This window comes from Rosa rugosa, chromosome 3, assembly GCF_958449725.1.
Source record: "Rosa rugosa chromosome 3, drRosRugo1.1, whole genome shotgun sequence".
NCBI lineage: Eukaryota > Viridiplantae > Streptophyta > Magnoliopsida > Rosales > Rosaceae > Rosa > Rosa rugosa.
In genome coordinates this window covers 14789645-14806132 of record NC_084822.1, presented here as the reverse complement: position 1 = coordinate 14806132, position 16488 = coordinate 14789645, and the positions used below count along the sequence as shown (strand labels likewise).

Genomic DNA, 16488 nt, shown 5'->3' with positions numbered 1-16488 from the left:
TCACCTGCTTTCTCTATTACCTTCCTCGGCAAGTTCTGTATCTTTTTGGTGGTCTTCATTGACTGCGGTTGACGTTGACATGACAAACCTCAACTAACAGCCCATGCATTCCGTTACCATTGGATGCTGGTGGGTATTTCCAATAAACTATTAAGGGAGAATTCCACAAATGGTCACTCAACTATGACTCATTCGACACTTTGGTCACTCAAGTTTCAAATATATCACTTTGGTCACTCAACTATTACACTGTCAATCACTTTAGTCACTTTGTTAATTTTTTTTCATTAAAAAAAAATACTCCTTAGGTAACTAAAGTGATTGACAATGTAATAGTTGAGTGACTAAAGTGATATATTTGAAACTTGAGTGACCAAAGTGTCGAATGAATCATAGTTGAGTGACCATTTGTGGAATTTTTCCAACTATTAATCAGAACCTCGGACCACTACTATACTATATAAGCCATACTCATATATGAACTAGCTACTAGCTAGCTTTCTTCTCTTTTTATCACTTGCTCTTCAGCTCGATCCAAAGCTCCAAAGGCCTTCTTCTTCTTCTTGGTTAGAGGTCAGATTTCACAATATCTCTAAATCATTGTATTTACTATTTTAATTGATCAGTTAACGAACACAAGGTATTTATTTTTAGAATTTTTTGTCAATAATGAAAATTTCATTAAATTTTACTAGTACCTCCCCGCGCGATGCTGCGGGATTGCTTGGTTTTTTTTCTCAAATTTGTACTAATCGTATTCATGGTTAACTAATCGTATTCTATTGTGACGATTCATCCATTGAAAGGAAAGGACATCATTGCACCAAGTTCTTTAACAAATCTGAGAACTGAGACAATAAGCTTCTATAATGTTCAGCCAAAGTTGCTATACTGCAAAAAAAAAAAAAAAAAACAATATCAGGACATCACATGAAACTAACCACTCTCTCTCTCGCTCTTTCTAGAATAGGCTCCTCCTTCTCTCTAGAAATCTTCTCTAGATCTGCCATTTTGAGAGTCCAACACCACCACTCCCATATCCACCTTCACCCAACCGACCAGATCTGCCGACTTGGCCATCTACCAGCTCCCTCTCTTTCCTCTCATGAGATTTCCAGTGATGGAGAGATCTCTGTTCATCATCACCACTTTCACCTTCTCTCCATTCCACGTTTCCTCCTCCTCCATCTCCACAAACCAAATTTCCTCTCAAGCCACCAGATTCTTCTTTATTCGGTTTGATCCTTTGGATCTTCTAAATTGTATGACCAAAAAAAAAAAGGCATGAAACTGACCTCATTAGCCCAATGAAACTCCTATACGTAGTTACGTACTACTAAATCCCGCAAAAACTATTCTTTAAAATTTGAAATTTGTTCTTTCTACAATGAATTGTGTTTGAATAGTAATTACGGTTTCAATTGTCAGAAAGAAAATAACTTTATGATTCCCAGCTCGAAGTACATCAATTGCATATTCTACAACACACAATTTACAAACACAATGCTTGAATTGAAATTGGGTCGCAACAAAGTTTAAAAATCTTAACTAAGTTTTTACAGTACTATATATGTACAAAACTACAAATTGGTTATTCTAGGATCTGCGGAAGGCAGTAACAAACCCAATTTCTATCGACTCTATCCCATAATCACCATAGCTGGAACAAACAGAGAAAGAAACAGGAACTGAAACAACCAATCAAAACAAGGAAGGGTTATATATAATTGGCATACATTGCTATAATTAGTAGAGGAATCAATTCAACCAGTTTATTGGATCTTGCAGGCGGGAGAGGGGTAGAAGGATCTGTGCACTATTCACTTCGTTTGTTCTTTCGCGGAATGAACAATGATTTTTCCTTTGGGTTTTAGTATAGAGTATAATTTTCTAGGTAATAAGTTCCTATTGCATGCACTCAGTGACCACTTGAAATGACACTAAATTAACTTTAGAGTTGCCCTTGCTATTTCAGGAAAACAGATCCAACTTGACTTTCTCTGGCAATGAAGGAAACGAAAGCGAAAATTATTCCAACGCAACTAACTAATGCTTTGTGGGCATGCAAGAACGTGTTAATGCAATATCTAGGGTATCAGGCAGCAAATCAGGAGGACTGCAAGAATGATGCAAAGTTGCAGTCCTTCAATGATGCCAGCCTCAAAACTCGTACCGATGAAATCGTTACCAAATTTAAGGAGGATGGAGGTCTTTCCCTGGGTACCAATGAGATCATTACCAAATATAATGGAGGTCTTTCCTTGGATGTTTTGGACAATGTGCTGACAAGTATGTCTGATTTGGGGCAAAAAACCGCTGGCGCGATCTTGGATTTCAAGAGTAAGACCATTCCTTTGGTGGACGACAGCTATAAGCTTGTGGTGAAGGAGTACTTGAGCAGCAGCTTGGAGCTGCTGGAATTCTTTACTGAACTGGAAAAGTTTCTAGACTCAGCTCGTCGGAGCCATTCACATATCGAACAAGCGATTGAAGAGTGCAGCAGCTTGGGGAGTGAACATGGAGTAGGAAGGGAGGAGGCCAAGATGATTTCGAATAAATTGAGTGACATTATGGCGTCTAACGTCAATGACTACTCTGGTGAAAAGTTGGTCGAAAAGGCTCGCTGTTTGCTTGAGAAGCAGGAAGAAATGTTTGACAAATGTCGCAATGAACAAGAGAAGCTTGGGAAGGATCAGAAGAGTATTGATCGTTGGAGGAAGCTCATGAATTATATATTCATGGGTGCTAAGTGCCTCCTTTACGTTGTTCTGTTGTTTTATTCTGTAAAATCTGTTGGTGGTTCGTCTGATATAGTTGGGGATTTGAAAATCAAACCAGCATATTTCCTTGATGTCTGTGGTATAGACCGTATAGTAGGAATAGCAGATCACTGGACTAGCTCCCGCCTTGAAGTATGTCAAAATGATTTGGTGCTGAAGAATGATGCAATGAACACAATAAAGGAAGGAGCTATACATACCATAAAAGAAATGGGGGATATAAAAGATCTCATCGGTAAGGTAGTAAATTCCATTGAATCTCTCCTTGCTTCAAGTACGAACGTTGCAAATGGTGGAAATGTAGAAGTGGCAATCAAGAATATTAAGCTTGACCTGAAGAAGTATTTGGATAAAATTGAGGCTTTGGAGAAGAAAACAGGGGAATGCAGCTCTAGTATTTCGAAAGCAAGGCAAGCTGTTCTCACGTACTAACTCCAGACCTTATGATCTTTACGCTTCATGTTGTAATAATTCATAAACCCCAGTTTGTGTGTTGGGTGTTTCTTTACTTGCTTTTAGCTAGTTTTTTGTATTTCCTAATTAATAAACCCCAGTTGGGTTGGTTTCTTTTCCTTCTTTTTCTTCCCCGACCTAGTTTGTCGGGTATGGTAATTTGTAATTCTGTGTGTGGCCTTTTTTTTTTTCTCAATGAAATGTTTGGTAGCTATCTTTTTTGTCCCCCTATATATAAATTCTGATAGGTACCTCAAATAAGAGTCAGTAAAGATCACTTTTGATTGTTCTCTTAAGCATGATCAACAGCGTATAGCAGGTTTTGTTATCGAAAATGAACAGGGTGGTCCTATTCTGGCTTCTTCAAAATGTATTGGCTTTTCTAGTCTTAAGAGCTGGAATTCCTTACTATTAAATTACATGGCAACACAGCGTATTGGGTTCTCTGAAGCTGACTAAAAGCTTTTGATTGACAACATCAATGAAAATATTTTACTCCTTAGTGCATAAAAGTCTCACTCCATGACATTTTCTAAATATTTTGGTCCAAAGGAGCCAATGCTGAATAGTTGAGTGCACCACACGTTGCTTGCATCTATCTCGGGCCTAGAGTTGTATTAACATGGGAACCGTTGATGTCACTCAAAAGCCTGATTCAAAAATGACTTTTAAGGTGAAACAATATTCAGGCCAACTGGTGCTCTTAGGGACGTAGATGTGGCACCAGTTGAGTTTTCATTAGAATTGGACTTATGATAGTGTTGATTATGTGAAGATCATATAATAAATATAAACATACATAATCTGCATACTGATAGAGAGATACAAATACAAAATATTTTAAATGACTATAAGTATGATAGAATGAATACCTATAGAGTCCATTTTCTTCAAGCAAGGATTCGGTAAGACCAAGTCTCCTGGTATCTCCAACAGTGGTCTATTCTATCTTTCAATGGGGTGAGATTACGTGTGAACAAATAGTATTGGGAGAACAAGGACCTTGACTTATGTAGGTGCCATATGATAAAATCCATACATCAAAGAGAATCTATCACTTAAACTTTATTATTAGATGATATGTCTAATTGGGTTCTTACAAATTATTTCATATAACCAAGTAGATTATAACTCACCGGCAACGAGACCATCATGAGTTTTTGTGTTTTTATTTCTAAATAGATTATACGTGTAATTTTGCTCCATTTATAACATCGATTGTTTCCAACGTATCGGAAAAAAAAAAAAAAAAAAAAAACCATTGTTTTCAAAAAAGAAAAAGAAAAATAAAAAATGAGTTTTCATATTTGAGAGATTTTTACGTAAGGCAAACATACCACATGTCTGATATTTGATAAGCGTGACCAAACACGTAGGTAAAAATTAATTATAATTTATTGCTCGATCAAATTGCCAGCAATGTTCCTACAATCCTACCTTCTTGGCACATCTCGGAGCCTATTGTCCCTAATGGCTTTGAATAGTTGAGTGCACCACACGCAAGGCCGGTCCTGAGCTTTTTGATGCCCAGGGCGAAATTTTTTGTGTGTGCCCAACTGGCCTAAATAAACATGTAATGATTCTTACGAATGTTATACTCTAAATCCTTTTTTTAGCGGTTTGGAACCTAATCAAGCTGGGCGGCTCATCCCCACGCCGATTTTATTACATAAAGAAATATTATATAACAGGGGGTACATAAAACCAAAACCCCGTATAAAAAAGATTACAAATTTTTTCTTATCACATAAAACTCCTAGCTAATCCAAAAGATCACACATAATGTAGCACTTCGACACAATCACACAAATAAGAGACATGGTAACGCGTGTCTTGGTAAACTTACGAAGAATTCTGAATCAAAAAAGAAAAACCATATTCAAAAGTTGAACAAATAGAAATGACTCGGAAAAAAAAATAGAAATTATCGAATATATACTTACTCGTGGTCGTCCTCTATGAATTATATGCTTCAACAAGGAAGCCATATAGATATATTCGTCTAGTATTCTGCCATTTCCACAATTGAATGAATTACACCAAAAGATCAGTAATGTGCATGAAGTTTTATATTCAATAAAACCAATTGAAAAAGGACTAGTATTTTACCTCATCTTGAATATGGTGGCTGACCCCCCAAATGAACAGGGTGCTTACAACATGAAAAGTAGCACAAAATAGCATTGTAGTCCCGAGCCAAATATGATATCTTACTCAAGCTTCAAACTGAAAGTTGGCCAACAGCTAGCTTTTTTCCTTCATGTTTTTTCTTTTCTGATCGAGATTGACTTGTAAATCCAACTTCTAATTGCACATAATATTGAAAATTGAAAACTGATGAATGAGCATATTGTTAAAAATCACTTTGAATGATGATTGATAAACACTAGAGCACAGAACAATACCTGGAAATTTGGAATTTGTTTTTTTCCTTCTTGTTCTTTCTTTTCTGATCGAGATTGACTTGCAACTCCAACTTCCAATAGCACCTAATATTGAAAATTGAAATTCTTACAAATCAACATAACTCAAAAAACAAGTAACAAGACTTTTGATATCCAAAATTTTCATTAAATATCAAAATTGAAGAACACCAGGAGAACACCCAATATATACCTATTTTGATTTGTACCACAACCTACATTGATGGAAAGCTGAAAATTTTGTATGATCACCGTAGAATAACAGAAACATAGAGAGGAGAAAGATTGGGTGATGGATGAGAATGAATTGAAGAATTGAGTAACCATTGAAACCAATTTAAGGAAAAAATTTGCTGGGTTTCAAGGTTTGAGACTTGGGAGAGAGCAAGAGACGCTTGGATAATCAATTTTGTGCTCCCGTTGCGCGTTGGAAGAAGAAGAAGAAGTAAAGACGCGATCTGCGTCTAGAAATCTGAAATTCCTTTTTTTTTTTTTTTTACGTTCCAGTTCCTATACATATATATAATTAAATATATATATATATATATATATATATATATATATATATATATATATATATATATATATATTATATTTTGTTTATAAAATCTGGTGCCCCCCTCTGTGTTGGGCCTTAGGCTGTCGCCAATGTTGCCCATGGGCAAGGCCAGCCCTGACCACACGTTGTTTGCATCTATATCGGCCCTAGAGTTGTATTAGTATGGGAACCATTGATGTGAAACAATATTCAGGCCAACTAGTGTTCTTAGGGACGCAGAAGTGCCACCAGTTGAGTTTTCATTAAAATTAAACTTATAACTTCTACGGTGTTGATTATGTAAGATCATATAATAAATATGAACATGTCATAATCTGCATAGAGATAGAGATACAAATACAAAACATTTTAAATGACTACAAATATTCATAGATAGAATGAATATCTATAGAGTCCATCTTCTTCAAGCAAAGATTCGGTAAGATAAAAGTCTTCTACTATCTCCAACAGTGGTCTGTTCTATCTCTCAATGGGGCGAGAGTAGTATTGGGAGAACAAGGACCTTGACTTTTGTAGATGCCATATGATAAAATCCATACATCAAAGAGAATCTATCACTTACCATATGCACCTCATTAGTGATTAAGTCACTTCACTTCATATCCTTTTATAGCTACCAATTTAAAGCATATATAATCCTTTGATTTATTTGTAAGACATCACATATAATTATCGTGTAAACTTTATTATTAGATGATATGTCTAATTTACATATTATTCCATATAACTAAGTAGATTATAACTCGCTGGCAACGAGACCTTCCTGAGTTTTTGTGTTTATTTTCTAAATAGATGATAGGTGTAATTTTGCTCCATTAATAACACCAATTCTTTCTAATGTATCAAAAAAATAAAAAATAAAAAAACATCGATTGTTTCCAAAAACAAAAACAAAAAAATCATATTGTAAAGATTTTTATATAAGACAAACATACCACGTGTCTGGTAGGGATAACCAATCAGTGATCACACAAGTAATAATTAATTATCTTGATCAAAATGCGGATGTTCTTACCTTCTTGACACATCTCGGAGCCTATTGTCCCGAAAATTCTTCCATACACGGCAGTGGAAGTACACATACAATTTCAGAGACACGTGGCCCAATCTGATCCGTCCAATATGTGGGCTCAGAGTGAAGTCATATAAGCCATTGATTAAAGCTTACTTTTATTTAACAGTCAAATTTGACTGTGAAGGGAAAAAAATAATGAGTCAATCGGTAAAAAAATTTAGAATTCATCTCCCATGAAATTTTAATCTATGCGGCCTCGACTCTGCTACCACTCTACCAGTGCACCTCCGCGCTCTTCTACCGTCGGCGGCTAAGCGGTGAGGTCGGCTAAGTATGAAGTTCACAGACTAGCCAGTAATCTACTCATACTCCGACGGCCAAGCGGTGAGGTCGCGCGCCAAGAGCGCTTGAGGATTCTGGAGTAGGTGAAGGAGTCATGGGGTTTGGTGGATTTCGAGGATTTGTGAGGATTCTGGAGCGGAATGCTTGATTCCAAGAGAGTGGAAGAAGGTGAGGAACGCGATCTCGGGGACGATTCTCCGGGCTTCGATATCGGGTTTGGAAAAAGTTTAGTTGAATGGGTTTAGATCCGCTACGATAGCTGATTGATGTTGGATTCCTCCCACAGCAGCTTTGATATTTTAACTCGAATAGAGTTGGGCTCTATACTTGCAATTGAAAGTTCATGCATTCTTACCTTGCTGTGAATAGCATTGTTTGTAGGAGAGAACTTGAGCTACATATTAGTGCTATGTTGACTATGAGGAAGTTTGGCTCTACAGTTAGTTCCTTCACTGGTGACCATTAAAACCCAGATTTTGCAGAGAAAATGGCCGATCGTTTTCTTCTCTCCCACATCAGCTGTAACATCAGTATGATATATAAAGAAAAGAAGATAACTGAACATGCTGACATCGCTTGGTACAGTGGTTAAGGCGCGAAGGAGATGCACAGGCAACCCAGGTTCGAGGCCTAATCATCTACATTCTATTTTGGATGGTCCTTTTTTCCTTTAAAAGGAGTTTCATTAAATCAATTAGTTATTATTTTCTTGGGTACAAATTTATTAATTTTTTAATTGAAATAAATCTATAGTTTCTTTTTTATTTATCAAGTATTCTTTTTAATATTTATTTGTGTATTGACTACATTCTATTTTGGATGGTCCTTTTTTCCTTTAAAAGGAGTTTCATTAAATCAATTAGTTATTATTTTCTTGGGTACAAATTTTTTTTTTTTTTAATTGAAATAAATCTATAGTTTCTTTTTTATTTATCAAGTATTCTTTTTAATATTTATTTGTGTATTGAAAGTTTATCAGGTTTGCAAACAGAGCCTGGTTTACTTGTCTCCGGTGAGTAACTCTGGCGAATTGCGGATTCCCGATTTGGATCACCAAATTTAACATTTAACGATCTAGAGTTGAACGACATTCCATGGGTTCTTCCATGCAATATGATATGATGGTGTGGTGTTCATCTTTCTTGCAATTTGATTGATTTTCATCTCAAATTTCTGCTATGGTTTCATCTAAAATGTTTTGTAACTGTTGTTGTTTTCTGGTCTCATTTTGGCGACCCTCATTCTAGTCTCATTTTTATTCATTTGGTGTTTATCTCAAAACTCTTTTATCTGCCTTCCTTTTAAGGTCCCACCTTTTAAATCAAAACAATTTTATTTCCAACAATACAAAACTTCAATTTGAGAAATTATTCACCAAAACTAGAAGTAAAATTTACTTAATTGAATAATTAATATTAATTTAACCTTTTTGATAAAAAAAATAATTTAAATTACTCCTAGCTCACCACCAGGGGCGTAGCCAAGACAAGGGCTACTTGGGCTACAGCCCAAGGGAAAATTTGGGCCAAATTCGACAAGTATGGATATAGCCCAATAAAAAAAAATGCTAAATGCTTGTAGGTCGACTCTCAGAGTCTTAGCTCTCCCTTTCTCCCCCTGTGGCGCTGTCCGGCTGTCCCCATTTGCTTCCGCCTTCCAGAGTTCCAGAGTTCCGAGTTCGATTAGCGAGTCCCGGCAGTTCGCCGAGCCACCTCCACCTCTCCACGCTTGAGCCACCTCCTCCGCCAACTAGCCACCTCCACGGCTCCACTGCGCTTCTGCGACAGTCGCAGTGCGACTTCTTCAACTTCAAGGCTTCAATCCCAGATCCCAGGTATTGGATTTTTGGTTGATTGATTATCATTGCTGATGGGTTGATAATTGGGATTTGGGAATGTTTTGGATTTTTGGTTGATTGATTGTCATTGATGTAGTGGGAATGGGTTGTTGTCTTGTTGAATGTTTGATATTTGATTGTCATTGCTGATGGGTAATGGGTTGTTGATGATGGGATGATAATTGGGAATGGCCGAATGAGTTTTTAAGCTACAAGCCTTCAATGATGTTTGGTAATGGTTTGGAATGGGTTGTTCAGTTTGATATTTGATAATTGATTGGTGTTTTATAACACCAAGTCACTAACCAGTTTTAAATTTGTATTATTACTCCTCCAGCAAACTTCTTCACCACAACAAGCAGTAAACTACATTTAGAGGCCATAACACCACTACTACTGCTAGAGGCCATAACACCTCCCCAGAACCTGAACCCTATAACTTAAAAAAAAAAAAAAAGAGTTCTTTGCAAAATTTTTGTATGTATAAAATTAGCCCAACCCTCCTGTCATTCCTGGCTACGCCCCTGCTCACCACATAACAAGATAACTAGCGTACCGCGTATATTCAATGTTAATCGAGATGAGACATATTAGCATTCAGACAACCCATTCGGCACATTAAAATAAGTGTATGTAATGCAACTAGTGAAATTTTATAGTGAGAGCTGACAGATCGAAAAAATAAGTTGAGAGTGAACATATTAGTTTTATCTGGTATTTAGGGTTGACCTACTAGATCGAGACCCAAACAACTTCGAAAATAGCTGAAATTTTGACCATAATCATATATTCTTATCATGATAACATCCAACGGTCGATTTTGATAAAGTATATTTCCTCTACAATATTTCATCTACATTGTTCCTCATGAAATGTATACTATTTGATACAACTAATAAACAAGTTAAACCACATTAGTAGACATATAAGGATTTTGTGCGATTCAAATAATCGAAATTAAAAATCGATAAATTTGACATTACCCGTCTATTTATAGCATATTAATAGTATTTTGTAAAAAAAAATGAACCCAATTCGCTGTCATTTCAACATTAAATAAAGCGGTCAAACCTTTATACACTTCTACTTTCCTAAGGGGAGCTAAACCACGAGGAGATAAACTTCATGAAATTTTTACATTAGCTAATATAGCTCATACCCACGAGAGTGTGAGAGCTGACATATCAAAAAAATAAGTTGCGAATGAGCGGTTATGAGCTTATTAGTTGATCTAGTAGATCGAGACCCAAACAACTTTGAAAATACCTGAAATTTTGACCATAATCATATATTCTTATCATGATAACATCCAACGGTCGATTTTAATAAAGTATATTTGCTCTACATAGTTCCTCATGGAAGGTATACTATTTGATACAACTAATAAACAAGTTAAACCACATTAGTAGACATATAAGGATTTGTGCGATCCAAATAATCGAAATTAGAAATCGATAAATTTGACATTACACACCTATTTATAGCATAGTAATGGGTATTCTGTAAAAAAATTAACCCGATTCGCCGTCATTTCGACATTAAATAAAGTAGTCAACCCTTTATACGCTTCTACTTCCCTAAGGGGAGCTGAACCACGAGGAGATAAACTTCCCGAAATTTTTACATTAGCTGATATAGCTCATACCCACAAGAGTGTGAGAGCTGAAAAATTGAAAAAATAAGTTGCGAATGAGCGTATTAGTTTTATGTGTTATTTAGGGTTTAGAGTTGACCTAGTAGATCGAGACCCAAATAACGATGAAAATAGCTGAAATTTTGACCATAATCATATATTCTTATCATGATACCATCTAACGGTCAATTTTAATAAAGTATATTTCTTCTACATTGGTCTTCATGGAAGGTATACTATTTGATACAACTAATAAATAAGTTAGATCACATTAGTAGACATTGTTTGGCTCCAATATTGCTGCAGCTGGTCAACAGTCTCTTTTGTTGCGCGGGCGTGCCAGCACCGTTCGGGTGCGGTCGGCGGGGGTGTCCCTTGACCTGACTTCTATCAAGCGATTGTAGACGAGGAGAGCACCAACCTCCTCGTGGGATTCTTTCTGCCTCGTGGTGAGGACTTTGCTGAAGTTTCTTCTTGTTAACACAATCGATACTCAATGTTGTAGATAGAGCAGAGCGACATCACCGGGAAATGTGGAGATCTTGCTAAAGCGTGACTTTAGCTTGGCTGGGTTGCTAGGGCGTTACCCTTGCTTGGCTGGTTCTGTAACCGTTGTGGTCGCGGCACTACTGTCGGCTCCCGAGGAGACTAAGACCGAAGCACGTAGACAGAGGGTTTGGTGGCACTGAAAGTCGGCTTCTGAGAAGACTAGGACTAGGAGTGTGATCACCGCTAAGAGAAAGAGAAAGAGAGGGAGAGGAGTTGCTCTTAGAGAGGTTTGCTCTAGAGAGAACTTAGATCATCTTAGAGATGTTGTTGTTGAATGTGAATGTGTGTTTTTAGAATGAGAGGAGAAGGTGTTTATATAGGGAAGAAAAAGAAGAGTGAAATGATGAGTGGAAGAAAAATAATGAAAGTGGAGTATAAAAGTGATTTGTAAAATATGGAAAAGATAGAGAAATGATGAAATGAAAGCAAGGCATGAAGGTGCAAAAACATGGAAGTGATGATGATCTATTAAAGAGATTGTAGAAGAAAAATATATCCAAGGAAAAAGAGAAAAGCATCTAGCTTTCTTCATGTGGGTAGGAAACATGAACATGTGAATATTGAGCTGGTTTTAGGTCAGTTTCTGCCCCTTTATTCCTTCAATTATTTCTCCAACAAGACTTCATTATATGCCTTCGACTTCTTCATATGAAATGTTCCACTATGAGTGTAGATCATCCTGACAAATTTTCAGATTTTTATTCCATGTGGTTGGGCCGAAAATGCTGCTGGACCTCTTACAGGTCCAGTTTTCCAGTTTTGCTTCTGTAGAAAATTGGGCTGATTGTTTGAAGGCCTTCCACTCAAAAAAAAACTCTTGCACTCTTCATAAGAAATGATCCTTGGGCTGTCTAGAATGGGTATGGAAAGTTTCAGCATATTTCGATTTCATTTGGTTAGTCTGCCACCCCTCCTTCCTTGTCTAGCTCGGTTTTTCCTAGCCGAAGTAGGAAAATATGCTAAAGTTGACTTGTCATACTTCCATGCTTCCATGTTTCCATAGTAGGCTTTATTTAGCCTCTAAATATATATTTCGAACTTGTCGACAATATATAGCTTGAGCCACTGACATTGGCTCAATTTCTCCAACATATGCCTTGTCAGGCCAAAATGTTCATTTTGGGTCCAAACATTGCCCCCCAGACCTCGAAGTCAAAGGTCCTCGTCTTGACTAAAGATGTCTTGAATCAACACTACTCTTATAATGTCGTTGCTCCAAAGCCACTTGTATTGGCTTGACTAAAATTACTTGAACAGTAGCCTCTCTCCCTCTTAATTATACATAGTGAGAATACATATATTAATCGCCAGTCTTCCTTCGCGAACCATCCTTTGCGAGGCCATGTAATTAAAACCACTTTGCTGCCAACAATTCGCAACCCAGCTTTCGCCACAATTATTGGCAAAAATATTGATTTGACCTCCTCCACTGCTAATACCATACTAGGCATATTAAATGCCTCTTGTATATGTGCCCAGACCAATACCAATGGCCTCTTAAGTATATTAGCAAGTTCCAGCCACTATTAGGCAAGAACACAATTTTTTGCATCCTCCGCGACGCACAAATTTGAAACTCTTTTTGCATTTTTGTATTTTTGTATTTTTTTTTAAAAAAATTTTAATAAGACATTGTGAATCAAGGTTTAGACATGCGGCCCAAGTATAGTCGTCTAGACACAAATTTTCTTTCAAATCCTTTGGGCAACCTTACTGAAATGGCCAGGTGGGGGAGGGCGAACAAGAGAGGCAGAATCCATTTTGGCATGAGCTACTCCCACATAGTGGTTTAGGCCCATTTGCACGCACTTCTGGATTCAAGAACCTGTCATGAACGTTGTCCCCTTTCTAGACACCATTTCACATAGGCTATACTTACTAAGATGAGAAAGGTCATAAGTGTGAAGACAGTTCAACAAGTGTTAATAAAAGCCGCCCTTAACCTTAAGGGACCTGAACTAGGCACCAATAAGGAGTTTAGGCCAATATTAACAAAAGAGACTTCACCTATTCCGTTATGATTCACAAATGACGAAAATAAAAATGAAAACTGAAAATTGACAGGAAATTTAAAAACAAAGAAAGAAGTTAGCAGCACTATATTTGGCTAACCTCCAGAAGGCCACGGGGGAGGCCATCTATGCTTCACTCCAAGCTCCGATGTATCAAAATTTGTAGGGTAAAAATCCCTCCTATGAGAGCTTGTAGAAAAAGAACAAAGATACTTCTCGTTGAAGAATTTGGAGGAATTTGGCTCGTGAGAGGGGTATTCTTGCCCCCCAAGTATCTTTGTTGGTTGACGAGACATGATCTCAAATTGTAATTTGGAAGATGACGGTGTCCCAAGATCGGCTTTGTCGCCAACTGTCGCCAACTTCTCTTGATCAAAGGGATGATCATGGGTCATATCTTGCCCCCCATGCATCTGATCAGTAGCCACATATTTGGCTTGATCAGTGGAGACATCAGATATTTGTTCAGAGACAATTTTCTTGTCTGAAGAACAATCTTGTTGATGACGTTCTCCATAAGTAGCCTCTATGTAAGGCTGTGATTCACCAGTGAGGCCATTAGGTTGATTGCCACCTATAGGCAAATCAGCCTCATAAATGACCTCTTCTCGAGCGTTCTGCTCAATTTCTAGGTCCCAATCGCGAAACCTCTGCTTTGTTTTTGCGATCAAAATGGCCATGTCCCTGGCTTGCTTTTCTTTATTCCTCTCGATGTTGGCCATGATGATCGCGAGCTGTTCATCAATACTCGATGTTGTAAATCGAGCAGAGCGACATCACCGAGAAGTGTTGAGATTTTGCTAAAGCGTGACTTTAGCTTGGCTGGGTTGCTAGGGCGTTACCCTTGCTTGGCTGGTTCTGTAACCGTTGTGGTCGCGGCACTACCGTCGGCTCCCGTGGAGACTAGGACCGAAGCACGTTGACAGAGGGTTTGGTGGCACTGAAGGTCGGCTTCTGAGAAGACTAGGACTAGGAGTGTGATCACCGCTAAGAGAAAGAGAAAGAGAGGGAGAGGAGTTGCTCTTAGAGATGTTTGCTCTAGAGAGAACTTAGATCATCTTAGAGATGTTGTTGTTGAATGTGAATGTGTTGTGAATGTGTCTTTTAGAATGAGAAGAGAAGGTGTTTATATAGGGAAGAAAAAGAAGAGTGAAATGATGAGTGGAAGAAAAATAATGAAAGTGGAATATGAAAGTGATTTGTAAAATATGGAAAAGATAGAGAAATGATGAAATGAAAGCAAGGCATGAAGGTGCAAAAACATGGAAGTGATGATGATCTATTAAAGAGATTGTCTTGAAAAATATATCCAAGGAAAAGAAGAAAAGCATCTAGCTTTCTTCATGTGGGTAGGAAACATGAACATGTGAATATTGAGCTGGTTTTAGGTCAGTTTCTGCCCCTTTATTCCTTCAATTATTTCTCCAACAAGACTTCAGAATGAGCTTTCGACTTCTTCATAAAAAATGTTCCACTATGAGTGTAGATCACCCTGGTAAAATTTCAGAGCTTTTCATATAGTGGTTGGGCCGGAAACACTGCTGGACCTCTTACAGGTCCAGTTTTCCAGTTTTGCTTCTGTAGAAAATTGGACTGATTGTTTGAAGGCCTTCCACTCAAAACAATCTCTGGCACTCTTCATAAGAAATGATCCTTGGGCTGTCTAGAATGGATCTGGAAAGTTTCAGCACATTTCGATTTCATTTGGTTAGTCTGCCACCCCTCCTTCCTTGTCTAGCTCGGTTTTTCCTAGCCGAAGTAGGAAAATATGCTAAAGTTGACCTGTCATACTTCCATGCTTCCATGCTTCCATGCTTCCATAATAGGCTTTATTTAGCCTCTAAATATATATTTCGAACTTGTCGACAATGTATAGCTTGAGCCACTGATATTGGCTCAATTTCTCCAAGACGTGCCTTGTCAGGCCAAAATGTTCATTTTGGGTCCAAACAGACATATAAGGATTTTGTACAATCCAAATAATCGAAATCGAAAATCAATAAATTTGACATTACCCATCTATTTATAGCATACTAATAGGTATCTTGTAAAAAAAATTAACCCGATTCGCCATCATTTCAACATTAAATAAAGCGGTCAACTCTTTATACGCTTCTACTTCCCTAAGAGGAGCTGAACCACGAGAAGATAAACTTCTCAAAATTTTTACATTAGCTGATATAGCTCATACCCACGAGAGTGTGAGAGCTGACAGATCGAAAAAATAAGTTACGAATGAGCGGTTATGAGCATATTAGTTTTATGTGTTATTTAGGGTTTAGAGTTGACCTGGTAGATTGAGACCCAAACAACATCGAAAATAACTGAAATTTTGATCATAATCATATATTCTTATCATGATAACATCCAACGGTCGATTTTAATAAAGTATATTTCCTCCACATTATCCTAGATGATGACCAAAGATAGTAATTTTTTTGCATTGCTGTTATTTCCCACAATGATCACATCCAATGCTCAAATCAGTCCATTTCTCTTGCTTCCACCTTGTTGATATTGGAAGGTATATGTTTGTATGCAAACATGGACAAATTAGACCACAGTAGTAGTAGTAGGAGGCAAGTAACGATTTCGTGCGATTGAAAAAATAAAAAAATAAAAACAAAAAAACAAAAAACCGAACCTATGTATTTACCTTCATATATTTATAATCAACCATCGAGGCCGGAAGACAATGAATGAGGCAAATTTTTTCACAGTGTGCCTATTACTGTGCTAGTATGCGCTAAATACATGGGGGAGGTCAAATCTACCATTAAACATTTTTTATTTCTCAAATCACATAGAATCCTAATATATTGGCCACTATATTAATTGATTATAAGGAAATGTATACCTATATGGGTTGGAGCATTATTTTGATT

At 37.2% G+C, this 16488-nt stretch overlaps 1 protein-coding gene across 2 annotated transcripts; it reads left to right on the top strand.

Moving 5' to 3' along the window:
* The first annotated feature begins 499 nt into the window (after positions 1 to 499).
* LOC133739909 (uncharacterized) lies at positions 500 to 3352 on the top strand. 2 transcript variants are annotated; one of them, XM_062167725.1, is made up of 2 exons: positions 500 to 573; positions 1976 to 3352. In XM_062167725.1, the coding sequence occupies exon 2, from the start codon at positions 2007 to 2009 to the stop codon at positions 3210 to 3212; it is 1206 nt and encodes a 401-aa protein (XP_062023709.1). In that variant the 5' UTR covers positions 500 to 573; positions 1976 to 2006; the 3' UTR covers positions 3213 to 3352. The 2 variants fall into 2 exon arrangements, with proteins under 2 accessions (XP_062023709.1, XP_062023710.1); XM_062167726.1 differs by lacking the exon at positions 500 to 573 and adding an exon at positions 1615 to 1894.
* The last annotated feature ends 13136 nt before the right edge of the window (positions 3353 to 16488 follow it).

Bases quoted from the DNA above. Each gene is read 5' to 3' on its own strand.
- LOC133739909 (XM_062167725.1), top strand. From the start codon at position 2,007: ATGAAGGAAACGAAAGCGAAAATTATTCCAACGCAACTAACTAATGCT.